This window comes from Triticum dicoccoides, chromosome 3A, assembly GCF_002162155.2.
Source record: "Triticum dicoccoides isolate Atlit2015 ecotype Zavitan chromosome 3A, WEW_v2.0, whole genome shotgun sequence".
NCBI classification, from domain to species: domain Eukaryota; kingdom Viridiplantae; phylum Streptophyta; class Magnoliopsida; order Poales; family Poaceae; genus Triticum; species Triticum dicoccoides.
Genome location: NC_041384.1, coordinates 114,255,016 through 114,268,655, shown reverse-complemented (window position 1 = coordinate 114,268,655; position 13,640 = coordinate 114,255,016). Strand labels below are relative to the sequence as shown.

Below are 13,640 nucleotides of genomic sequence, written 5' to 3'. Positions count from 1 at the left end.
AGATTCTGTTTTCTTTGCGTTGTGTGCTTGTTTGACGATTCTATGGTTTTCTTTGAAGAGTTTTTGCCATAGAAAAGTTTGAATATAGTAGATATAATGCAAGAATAAAATATTAATGGGTTTGCAACATTACTTATAGTAGTGATTTGCTTTCTTATACTAATGGATCTCATGAAGGTTTTCTTGAGTTTTGTGTGATTGAAGTTTTCATGTTTTGGGTGATGTTACGATGGATGAAGAAATAAGGAGTAAGAAGAGCCTAAGCTTGGGGATGCCCATGGCATACCAAGCTCTTATCCAAAGAGAATCAAGCAACTAAGCTTGGGGATGCCCGAGTGGCATGCCCTCTTTCTTCTAACGACCATCGGTATTTTACTCGAAGCTATATTTTTATTCGTCACATACTATGAGTTTTGCTTGGAGCGTCTTGTATGATATGAGTCTTTGCTTGTTTTGAAATTTGTTTTAAGTTATGAATCCTTGCTAGAAACACCTATTTGAGAGAGCCAAAATTATGCCATGACTTGTTAGAATTGCTCTCTATGCTTAACTTAAATCTTTATGAGCTATGGAATTGCTCTAGTGCTTCACTCAGATCTTTTTCAGCATGGTGTGCTTTAGTATTTTTGAAGAAATTCTCTCTTGCTTCACTTAAATTAATTTGAGAGAAAGAAATATTATGCTCATGATCTTCACTTATATTTGTTTGAGCTTATCAAAAGCAACACATGAAAATTAGTCCCAAAGTGATAGATATCCAAGGAGGATATAATAAAAACTTCCATGAAGATCATTGGACAAAATAAACTTGATTCTTGGTAATAGTTTTGAGATATGATGATGTGGTATGTGAGTCATGTTGGTGAGTAATTATGATTTAGTAAGAATATTGGTGTTAAGGTTTGTGATTCCCTATGCATGCACGAAACTCAATAGTTATGCAATGAAATTACATCCTACTTGTGGTGCATTATTCGGTGTTAATTATGCTTAATGCTCGCTTATGAGATTTTTTGTTTCTTGGTTGGTCGCTTCTCAATCTTTTGCTAGCCTTCATTTTGCACTAAGTATGATCACTACTTGTGCATCCAAAATCCTTTAAACCAGTTTTGCCATATGAGTCCACCATACCTACCTATATGTGGTATTCTTTTGCCGTTCTAAGAAAATTTGTATGTGCCATCTCTAATTTTCAAAATAAATTTCTCTTTTGTGTGCTCGTACCGCTTATGAAACGGTAGGGAGTGGCTAGTATATTTCCATGCTAGATGTGTTATTCTCAAGATGAGTGTTTATTCACTTGTCATTGCACGAGAGTAAGGCAAAGGTATTAGGGATGCCCAGTCCCGAAATGAAAAATGAATTTACTTTATGTTGTCAAATAATAAATTCCCTGGAAAGTGTTGGTATGGAAGGCACCCGTGGATACGGCTAGCCATGGAAAGTGAAAGTATGGTTGAAAAAGGAATAAACTTTAATTTCTGTTTGGGAACCGCCTATGACATATCTATCATGGAAAGTATTGGGAATTACTCGATCGTTTTCGTTGACAGGAAAAGCATGCCTCCCAAATTTTTTTTATCTCTATCTTTTTCGCTTTGAGATCTGGCACCTCTACAAATCCCTACTTCGCTCCACGAAGGGCCTTTCTTTTACTTTATGCAATTTTTATTTTTTTATTTGACTCTCCATCTTCTCTTATAAAGCACCAACTAAGGGGCACTACGATCATACTTGAGCATTTGGTGTAGCTAATATGCGAGTGTGTTTCATGAATGGATCAATGACTGAGGATAATGGGCTAGGGATAACTTATTTTAGCGTTGACATTTGAAAGACATGGTTGCTTGTTAATATGCTTGAGTATTAAAGTACTCATGTCAAAACTAGACTATTTCTTTGAACCATATAAAAGTCCAAATGTCCATGCTACAAAGAAAATAATATGAGATGAGCATGTTAGGCAGCATTCCACATCAAAATTTCTGTTTTTATCATATACCTACTTGAGGGCGAGCAGGAATTAATCTTGGGGATGCTGATATGTCTCCAACGTATCTATAATTTTGGATTGTTCCTTGTTGTTATATTATCATTCTTGGATGTTTTACAATTATTTTATAGTCATTTTATATTATTTTTTGGTACTAACCTATTGACATAGTGCCCAGTGCCAGTTGTTGTTTTCTGCCTGTTTTTTACATCGCAGGAAATCAATACCAAACGGAGTCCAAGCGCAATAAAACTTTTTGTGGATTTTTTCTGGACCAGAAGACATCTAGTGGGCCAAAGAAGTATTGAAGAGGGATCCCGAAGTGAGCACAAGACACCAGGGAGCGCCTAGAGGCCCAGGCACGCCCTGGTAGGTTGTGCCCACCTTGGTGGCCTCCCGCACCGCCTCTTTGCTCTATAAATACCCCAATATTCCAGAAATCCTAGGGGAGTTGACAAAAATCAATTCCATCCGCTGCAAGTTCCAGAACCACCAGATCCAATCTAGACACCATCACAGAGGGGTTCATCATGTCCACTGGTGCCTCTCTGATGATGCGTGAGTAGTTCTTTGTAGACTTACGGGTCTGTAGTTAGTAGCTAGATGGCTTCCTCTCTCTCTCTCTCTCTCTCTCTCTCTCTCTCTCTCTCTCTCTTGCTTCTCAATACAATGGTCTCTTGGAGATCCATATGATGTAACTCTTTTGGGGTGTGTTTGTTGGGATCCGATGAACTTTGAGTTTATCATCAGATCTTTCTTTTTATCCATGGAAGTTATTTGAGTCTCCTTTGATCTCTTATATGCATGATTGCTTACAGCCTCGTATTTCTTCTCTGATATTTGGGTTTTGTTTGGCCAACTTGATCTGTTTATCTTGCAATGGGAAGAGGTGCTTTGGGATGGGTTTGATCTTACGGTGCTTGATCCTAGTAACAGAAGGGGAACCAATACGTATGTATCGTTTCTATTAAGGATAACAAGATGGGGTCTATTTCTACATAAATAGATCTTGTCTACATCATGTCATCGTTCTTATTGCATTACTCCCTTTCTCCATGAACTTAATACAATAGATGCATGCTAGATAGCGGTCGATATGTGGAGTAATTGTAGTAGATGCAAGCAGGAGTCAGTCTACTAATCTAGGACGTGATGCCTATATAATGATCATTGCCCGGATATCATCATGATTATTTGAAGTTTTATCAATTTCCCAATAGTAATTCATTTACCCACTATTTTCTATTTTTCTCGAGAGTAGCCACTAGTGAAATCTACGGCCCCCGGGTATCTTCCTTATTATTTTTGCCTTTGTGATCTATTTTCATTTGCTTTTATTTCTAGATCTATATTTCCAAAAACCCAAAAATACCTTGCTACAATTTATTCTTATTTATTTTATCTTGCGCTCCGTCGAGATCTATTTATCCAATCTATCATATTTTATCCCGTCTACTTGCCAACTTCTAGCGTCGTTGCCCAAAAGGGATTGACAACCCCTTTAATACATCGGGTTGCAAGTATTTGTTATTTGTGTGCAATGTCGTTCACATAGTGTTGCGTGGTTCTCCTACTCGTCCGATAACCTTGGTCTCATCACTGAGGGAAATACCTACCGTTGTTGTGCTGCATCATCCCTTCCTCTTTGGGGAAATATCGACGTAGTTCTAGCAGACATCACACCTAAAATACCAAATTAATACAAGTTCATACATAAAGTTCAGACACACTTATTCTCATAAAACAACATACAAACTCTCTAGCTAAAGCATTTAAATGCAAGAACAAATGCGATCAAGATCACAATTAAGGTAACAATTGATCCAACATGATAATGATACCAAGCCTCACTATCAATGGCATTTTCTAATCTTTCTAACCTTCAAGCGCATTTTCACCATCTTGATCTTGTGATCATCAACGACATCAGCAACATACAACTCCAGTTTCATCTTCTCTTCTTCAATTCTTTTTGATTTTTCTTTCAAATACTCGTTTTCTTTTTCAACTAAATTTAACCTCTGGACAAGAGGGTCGGTTGGAATTTCCGGTTCACATACCTCCTAGATAAAAAAATATCTATGTCAACTTGATGGGCATCATTTGTCATAAACACGAAATGCAACAAATAGTTATAAAAGAGAATATACCACATCTGAATCATAAACTAGACGAGAGCCGACGGGGACGAATATCAAAACCATGGCACTATGTATAACAAACAACGTACGGGTAAGAAAATTATACAAGTAACTATATATCTAAATCACATAAACATGATTTTTTATATATAAAAAGATAAGAACAAGAGGATCACCAAGGTGGTGCCGGCGACAGGACGGTGCGGGCGATCGACGGTGGTTAGGACGGGGACGGGAAGGCACTAAGTAAACCACACCTACATATGCAAACTAAGAGTTAATTTGAGCTCAAATTGCATATACATCAAATAAACTACCACATATAATTACTCCCAAACTAAAACCCACAAATCACTATACTTATAGAGCATTGCAAGAGCTAATCTAGCAATGAGAGATGAAAGGACAAGGTTGCTAACCTTTGTGATCACTTGGATGGATGGGGGGCCTTCAAATCTTGACAAATTTTGGCAAAAATGAAGGATGAGCTCGAGCAATGGGGAAGAACAGAGGAGAGGAAGGAATGAAAGGGGAAAACAGAGAGAAATGAGCTCGGGCTCGATGAAGGGTTTATATAGAGGCATCTTTAGTCCCGGTTGGTTATACAAACCAGGACTAAAGGTGCATCTCTAGTCCCGGTTAATGCCACAAACCGGAACTAAAGGTGTTGGTGGGGCCCCACCTGACACCAACCTGCCACCACCTCTTTAGTCCCATTTCATGGCACAAACCGGTACTAGAGGTTCAACACGTACCGGGACTAATGAGTGCCGCCCTCCTAGCCGTTGGAACCAGCACTGATAGTCACATTAGTGCCAGTTTGTAATTGAACCGGAACTAATGAGGTGAACATAAGGTCGTTTTTCTACTAGTGAGCGCCAGGATGCATCAATTTCGTTGCTTATTTGCTTGTATATCACAAGTTCATGAGTACAAACAGATCGATCCATGTAGGATGTAGGCATGTACTGCTTCTCATGAAATCATATTGTTCACTACCGGGAGTGGAAGAGCCTGGACAGACATGACATGTTAGCTGACACTGGAACCAACAGAGTTTGCCGTCGTGGACAAGTGCGGCGTCACATAGTAGCTGGATGCATCTTGCCGCACGGCTACCATTGCGCGTCTGCCGGCCATGAGGTCATTTGGCGTGGCATATAGATGAGAAGTCGTCATAGCATCATGCCACATGGCCACCGGCAACAAGATTGTTCGGCGCGGCCGGCCATGGATGGAGAGTCGTGGTAGCATGGAGCCATGCGGCCGCTGCTGACGAGGTCATTCGACGTGGCCATGGACAACAAGTCTTGGCTGGGAGGTATTGTGCAGCCGCCACCGCCGAGGTCATTCGGTGCCGCCATGGAAGAGCTTCGCAGGAGGAGAAGCGAACCCTAGCTCCCCATGGTTACGTACATATCTCATACAGATCCTTATGATACGTTAAGCGAACTACGGAATTGGAATTGGGAATAGGAGTCGGGATTGCAAATCGGTGGGCACAGTGGGATTAGATGCTTCAAGATTGTGTGTGCCACGTGTCACTCATCGGGATGGGTCTCACATCCTCGCCTATGAGATCCGGTCTCATACAATTTTTTTTCGGGATCCCGAGATCTCCTATTAGGCCTAATGGACCTACTTAATCCATCAAGCAACCACATGTTTTCAAGCTTTTTGCCGACTAGTCCATGTAAACTGCAGTGCATTCAATATCTTGTGAAGCTTTTCTTTCTATAATGAACTCACAAGTGGACCAAGTGGCAGGGAGAAGGGAGAGACAAGATGAAGGCACTGGCGTGTAGGTGTCCTTGGTGATATTGGGCTATGTTAGGGTTAGTGATGGAGTAACAAATTATTAAGAGGATGTAAAGTGCTAGGCTATTCTTTTGTATGGGTGATTTTAATCTTGGGGTAGGAGGGTTCATCCAAGTGGAGCTAGCAGCTCTCATGCAATGCTAAAAAAAATAAAAGGAAGGCACTTTGAGATTTACGATGCATAACATTACAAATTTGTTTTGGGCAATTTTTGAATTTGCCAGAACTTTGAGGAGGGAGTGGACGAATATTATGCAAGCCATTTGAAGTTGGGGACGATGGGAATGACTATGGCAATTTGGTGAACTTGGAATAAACACATACATATTTTTTCTTGAAACTAGGCAAAAAATTTGCCATTTTCATTGAATAAGGAGGAAGGTTTAGAGGTTTTGGCCACAAGCTAGATTACAAAACATCACTCTCGAGGCATTAGAGTACGCAAATACTTCGCCCCAGCAAGACCCCATAGACTACATTCCTCTTTAATCTTAGCTATGATTACTCCAACCGGCACTACAACGTTGAGGAAGACCCTGGCATTGCGTTCCTTCCATATTTCCCATGATATGAGAAGCATTAGGGAGATGAGTGGTCGTCAGAATTGCATCCTGCTGGTTGCATTAAGGCTCCACCACTCTTTAACAGACTCCATTTGACCCCATTGTAGTAGGTTCACATCATGCATACCCAGCCATCCCTTGATCATGTCCCAAACTCTTGTTGTGTATCTGCAATAAAAGAGAAGATGAGCCGCTGTTTCTTGGATGTGCTTACAAAGGGGGCATAGGTTGCAGTTAGGCCATCCTCTTCTTTGGAGTCGATCTGTTGTCCAAATCCTTTTATTTATGACAAGCCAAGCAAAAAAACTGGCATTGGGGGGCACCCAGTTCTTCCAAAGAGTTTGTACGAGGTCAGTATCAATCAATCCTCTGAATTGGACCTCGTAGGCAGACTTGGCGGAGTAGTGTCCATAGTTCATTAGCTTCCAATAGATGGTGTCCGCCCTGTTCGGATTAAGATTGATAGAAGATAGCTTTTCCCAAGGATTAGCAAACTCCATTTAGGTGGTCAATAGAGATTCCTGCGCTGATGTTGATTTGGGCGACCCAGAAGTTATTGTGCATGGCCTTTTGGATAGAGAAATTCTTCTTTTTAGACACCAGAAAGATGCTGGGGGCGATGTCTTTGGGTCGTAACCCATCGAGCCAGGCAGACTCCCAAAAGGAAGCACAGAGGCCATCGCCAACTTCCACCTTTGTAGCAGCCCCAAAAATGGCACGATCAGCCTTATCACATGGGTTCCCAAGACCCACCCAAGGTTTGATCGGGTCCATCCATTCAAACCACAACCACCGAATACGCAGTGCAGCGGCAAACTTTTTTAAATTTAGGATACCTAGGCCTCCTTGAGTTTTTAATTTTCAAACTTGCTCCCAGTTAATTTTACATTTGCCTCCGGTAACTTTATCACATCCTGCCCATAAATAAGTCCGCCGCAGAGCATCAATCTTGTTCAGGAGCTCAATCGGAAGATTCAAGGCTGTCATGAAGTAAATCGCAGTGGCTGTGCGAACAGATTTTACCAAAACAACCCTCTCAGGGGAGGCCACATGTTTTCCTAACCAAGGCACAAGTTGGGCCGTGATCTTATCCTCAAGTGGTTGAAAGTGGATCCGCTTCAGCCTCTTCACTGACAGAGGGAGACCAAGATATTTCATAAGGAATGAAGAACATTGGCCGGGAAAAATTGAAGGATGTCTGTGAGGTCGAGATTCTCACAACGGTTGGGGTGACAAGGCTTTTATTGCAGTTCGTGATCAGTCTAGTGACCTCTCCAAAATGTTTCAAAGTTTCAGCAAAGAATTTGACATCATCCTTGTTGGGGGCCAGAAAAACGACGGCGGCGTCTGCGTAGAGGGAGGCCCTAATAGGCATTGCCTGACTACCAACCGGGTGTAGATTTCCTTGTTCCGCTGCCTTCCGGAGGATATGATGTAGCGGGTCGATGGCAAGCAAGAAAAGGAGAGGTGATAGCGGGTCCCTCCGTCTCAGTCCTTGTCCAAGCTTTATTGGGTTACCGGGAACTCCATTGAGAAGAACACGAGAGGAGGCCGAAGATAAAAGTGTCGAAACCCAGCCTCGAAATCTAGGAAGGAAGGCTAGGTGTTGGAGTAACTCAAGCTGGAAGTCCCATCTCACGGAGTCAAAAGCTTTTTGATGTCAAGTTTGAATAGCAGCACCGGTGTTTTCTTGCGGTGCAGTCTCCGTGCAATGTTGCGCACATACATGAAGTTGTCATGAATGCATCTTCTCTTAATGAACGCGCTTTGGGCTTGCGAGACAAGGTCATTCATGTGCGGTGCTAGCCTGTTGGACATTAACTTGACAATGATATTAGAGACAACATGAATAAGGCTAATGGGGCGGAAGTTGGTGATGTCCTCAACACCGTCCTTCTTCGGAATGAGGGCGACATTCGCAGAATTCAGCTAGTGAAAATGAGAAGCGTGGAGATTCACGAAGTGGTTGATGGCCATCATGATATCATCTTTGACAGTGGTCCAGCAATCCTTGAAGAAAGCACCAGTAAACCCATCTGGGCCTGGCGCTTTGTCGCCCGGCATACCAAAAACGGTCGCCTTCACTTCTTCCTCGGAGAAGAGCTCTTCAAGGTCTCTTAAGTCACAGCCAGGGGGAGGGAGGATCTCCTAATTGATGTCAATGCTACGCGGGGGGCCTTTCATGACAATGTTGGCGAAGTGTTGATGAAGAATATTTTCCTTTTGCCCGTGCTCTGTAACCCATCCATTGTTGTGCTTTAGGCGGTGGATAAAGTTCTTTCTTCTCCGATGGTTGACCCGAAGATGGAAGTAGCGAGTGTTGGCATCTCCTTAGTTCAAATTCGCAATCCTAGAATTTTTGACGCTTACGCGCCTTTTCCAACACCGCTAAGCCAATGACCTTTCTCTTAAGTCTCTGACGCAATTCCCTCTCGTCTAAGGAGAGCACCCTTTGTTCCTGGGCCAAGTCCAGGTGCAAAATAACCTCCAGGGCGATGTGAAGTTGGATATTGGACCTGCTCCAAATTTGTATGTGATATGCTTGTCACATACAGATTTGGAGCATGTGACAATGTAGGAAAATGGCGACGTAGTGACTGAGGAGCTAAAGTCGAGCGGCTCATGATAGATTCATTTGTTACTATGTGGGTTAGGGATTAAAATGATGACAGCAATTTGGTAGATTTGGAGAAAACACAAATGGACTTGGAGTCTGATGACAACATAGTGAAGCAACAACACAATGACCGAAGAAGAGCTGAAGCAAGAGGCTCATGATATATCCATTTGTTTGCTCGAGGTAACTCACGGGCATTAAGGTAGTATACATTTAAACTTGCATGCAACAAGCTGCATGTTTGTGTCACTTCCTCTGCACACATTACCAAAATTTTAAGTATGTATACAGATCGATGAATATTCACCGTGTGCATATATATATATATATATATATATATATATATATATATATATATATATATATATATATATATATATATAGCCTGTAGCCCTGTCTCTTGGACACATCATCGTCACAGTAATACGAGCCACTCTGGAGGCGTATATCATGACTTCATTTACAAAGAATCTCTTGGACACCCGGCTGACTTCATTTACAAAATTGTGGTGCGTATTCAGCTTTGGAGGCTTGGCAAGACCAAGGGACAGGGAGCCATTGGATCCTTTGGTGGCCAGTATCCAATCTATTATATTACTTTGTATGGTCTGTGTGAATAATTAATAAAAATGGCGGCTTGGTAAGACTAAGGAACAGTGAGCCATTGGATTCTTTGATGGCCTGATCTGCTGTATTATTTTGTATGATCTTTGTGAATAATTAATAAAATGACTGCATACATTGTTGGAGATTTACCCTTCTTTTGCATGCATAGTTGGAGATCTACCCTTCTTTTTAGAAAAAAAAAGAAGGAAGGCAACTGTCTAGGTGATGCACGTCTGGAGCTTGGATGCTCTTTCTTTTGGAGGTTTGATGATGGCTTGTATCAAAATTATTTTCTTTGCTATTTCGTGTCAGTTTAAGGCCGGGCAATCGTCTCCTTTTGCTAAAAAAAATAAGTAAAACGAGACACTAATGAGTATGCAAAAATAAAGGTGTGTCTAATTCTAGATGAGAAATAACCAAGTCTCATTTAACTCCTACATCATTTGACTTTATGCGAAGATTCATGTGGATTTTCTTTTATTTTTTCCTTGCTTAATTAATAATTAAATAGTGTGGAAGTTACATTCTAAAAAATGTGAAAGTTAGATGAAACTTTGTTAATTCTTATCTAGATAAGAATTTAGCATATCCCAGAAAGTTCACTCATATTCTCTCCAAAGAAACCGGGCCCCCAGCTAGGAATAGTTCGATTCATATATTCCATTCAATGCGACAGGGTACGGAACTGCAAAAAACTTAAATGGAGATTCATTACAACACGTAGTACGATAGATCCAAGCTAGCCCACGAAGACACCAACTTACACAACCAAACCATCAACTCAAACGGAACAACCAAAACGCAAGCACACGTCCGTCCGGCCTAAACGCATGCATGCATGAACGCATGCCACAGATATAGGTAACCAGCTATAGCTAAAGCCCACTCGATGGCGATCCGGTCGATCTACACCTTCTTCCCCTCGTTGGCCTTCTTGAACGCCGCCGCCTGCGCCGCCGCGGCACTGTCAGAGCCGCCGGCCACGGCCGCCGCGAATGCGTCCCTCACCTGCTGGGTGGTGTAGGCGAACCCCGGGCGGGTCATGGAGTTGAGCAGGGCTGCGGTGCCCTCGCGCAGCAGCGCGCCGGCGCCGTCGGTCCTCGTGTTCGCCAGCGCGTCCTGGATGCTCATACTCGGCCCGCCGGCGACCGCGCCACCGGCGGCGCCGAAGAAGTGGCTCACCGAACTCGGCCAGCTCCCCAGCGCCAACCAGATCTGCATGGGGTGCGTCCTCCAGTAGCTACGTGCAAAAACAAGTGGAGCGTCACGGGCCCAACACGTCAGTGACTTAACTCGTGGTATTCGCAGAAGAAAGAAAATGCTAGATGCCGGTGTAAGTGGCTTACTCGCATGTCCCGAGGCTGTTGGGGTCGACTGGGATGAGCGGCGTCGGTGTGATAGACCCGTGGCTGCTGTGCGACGGTGCAGCCGGAGTTCCGCTGTAGGAGCCTCCGTCGTGGGCCGGCGTCGGGGAGCTCCCGTAGGCGCCCCCGTCGTGGGACGGCGTGGGTGAGCTGCCGTAGGCACCGCCAGTGGAAGGCGTCGGGGAGCTCCCGTACGCGCCTCCGCCGTGGGATGGCGCGTCCGGAGTGGATCCGTAACCTCCTCCGCTGTGCGACGGGTCAGGCAGCGAACCAGAGCCGCCGTGCGAAGGCGGCGTCCCGTATCCGCCATGCGACGGGTCAGGCACCGTCGACCCGGAGCCGCTGTGCGACGGAGTCGAGCCGGAGCCGCCGTGCGACGGCGTAGTGCCGGAGCCTCCGTGGTAAGGCGGCGTGCCGGAGGAGCCTCCGTGCGAGGGAAGCGGCACGGTGGTGCCCCCGTGGCCGGGGAAGTTGTGCGGGTCGAGCGACGGCACGCAGTCCGGCTTCTTCACGTCATCTGCGAGCACGCCACGAGACCACATTTGTTACAACCTAGCTCACTACTCACCACAAGCTGCATGCAAAAGATCCAGAGTAGCTAGATACGCACCTTGGCTTGCCTTGTCCGTCGGGCTGGTCCTGGCCGAGACGGCGACGAAGGCCTGGGTGGCCAACGCGGCGAGCAGGAAGCTCGCGAGGAGAGCTCTCTGCGCCCCCATGTCCTCTAGCTTCTTCTTCTTCCGCCGCTGCTTCAGTGGGAGCTGCTTCGGTGGTAGTGGAGTGGAGAGGTGGAGTGAACTGAACGACACAGGCGAAGAGAACGGGGTATAAATAGCGGGGTGGAGAAGCTACCAGTACCAGACCGACGCGCCATGAAAATTGATGAGGTCTGTGTGAGAGAGCGTGGTAAATGGAGGTCGCAGAGGCAGAGATGACACCACCGAGTGGTTGGCCAGGGCATTCATTGCGCGCCATGAAACGCACGACCGATCCGAGTAGACAGGGCAAAGGTCATGGACTCATGGTGGACTGGCCTTGCGTGTTTATCACCTACCTAGTGACAATAAATTCATTTCCCTCTTGAAGTTTTTGATTCGGGTTCCAGCTATGGATCCAGCTGAGGCGGAGATGTGCATGGCTTCAATTCGTGTGCTGCAGGATGATGGACGATCCCGTCCTACTATTGACCAAGCGCGCACCATCATCAGTTTGGCCTTAGACCATGCATGCACGAACTCTTGGCAACCCAAGTCTCCAGTAAAATGCATGTGTGTGCTACTGTAAAAGTATCTGTCTATGCATCGACGCATTTTTATGCCTCGATCAGTTTTAAATTGTGCAACTTCAGTTTAGTGAAAACTGCAACCTGCACACCCAGCTGTTCACTAAATCCAAGTCGTAATTTTCTGAAATTGATAATACTACTTAAATCAGTCCACTGGGAATTAGCAAAACTGACTGAAAAAGCAGGTATGCTCACATATACAGATGTCCCGCTGGTAGATTTTCTAAAAGTGCACATTCTCACTTCTCCCCCTAACTGCGACCAAACTAATGACAATGTTTATCCTAATATAAAAACATTACTTCTTCACTCCTTGTGATGGGTTTTTACCCCTACATTATTATTATCCAAAAACAACAAGGCATGCCCATGTGTTGGGATGGCATGACAGTTGACTGGGCGGACAAAACACGTTCGTATTCGAGGGGGAGGTCAGTAGATTATAGGATTTGACTGAATCTAATAAAAATTTCAGAAAATGTTCAAAAGTCTAATAAAATGTACACAAGAATCCCCCGTTGCCTTCTCTTTCCCTCGTGCATTGGCAGTTAGGGCAAAGTTATCTTCCCGTCCAAGCTCCATCGTCCAGCTCGTGCATTCGTCTCCCCTCTACATACCGCTCTGGCGGCTGGTAGCACCGAGGCGAATACTGGTGCATTGGCTCCAGCTAGTAGTTTAGGTTAGTGTTTCTTAATCCTCACAAGGGCAGCACTCTGACTTCTCGCAAAAAAAAGGCAGTACTCAGGTGGATGGCGGGGCTTCATCTTTGAGTTAGTCTTCTATGCTTCGATCCTACTCAAATTTGTCCGTCTAGACGGAGTCGAAAGAGCACCAATGTAGATTTCTGCCATCACGTTGGGGCGGTGAGGTTAGGGTTTCTCGCCGTACATGTGTGACGGTGAGATCTATTGCAAAGCACTCCAGATCAACTGAAGTGATATTAGGGTTTCTCGCCGTACATGTGTGACGGCGAGATCTGGTGCAAAGCACTTCAAATCAACTGAACGGTTCATCGTCGACGATTGTGGCTCCACGACGCTGGTCCTTAGGGGCATGCGCATGAAGACTTCTCGACAATCATCGACAAATTCAGGCTGGCTCCGACATGAAAATGATGGCGATGATAGTGATCATTCGGTGCCCCAAGGACCTCAATGTATTTACGTGAAAAATGGTGTAATAAAATGTTAGGGAAATTGACACAATTTGGTAGCCAAGTTAGTTGCCATATTGTTGTAACAAGTTCATCTTGT

General features: G+C 44.4%; 1 protein-coding gene across 1 annotated transcript; it reads right to left on the bottom strand.

Moving 5' to 3' along the window:
- Positions 1-10,372: 10,372 nt before the first annotated feature.
- Positions 10,373-11,925, bottom strand: LOC119267468 (protodermal factor 1-like). Its single transcript, XM_037548852.1, has 3 exons — positions 11,713-11,925; positions 11,085-11,619; positions 10,373-10,978 (listed from the first exon to the last, which is right to left on the bottom strand). Exons 1-3 carry the CDS (start codon positions 11,819-11,821, stop codon positions 10,645-10,647), a joined length of 978 nt encoding a protein of 325 aa, XP_037404749.1. The 5' UTR covers positions 11,822-11,925; the 3' UTR covers positions 10,373-10,644.
- Between the last annotated feature and the right edge of the window lie 1,715 nt (positions 11,926-13,640).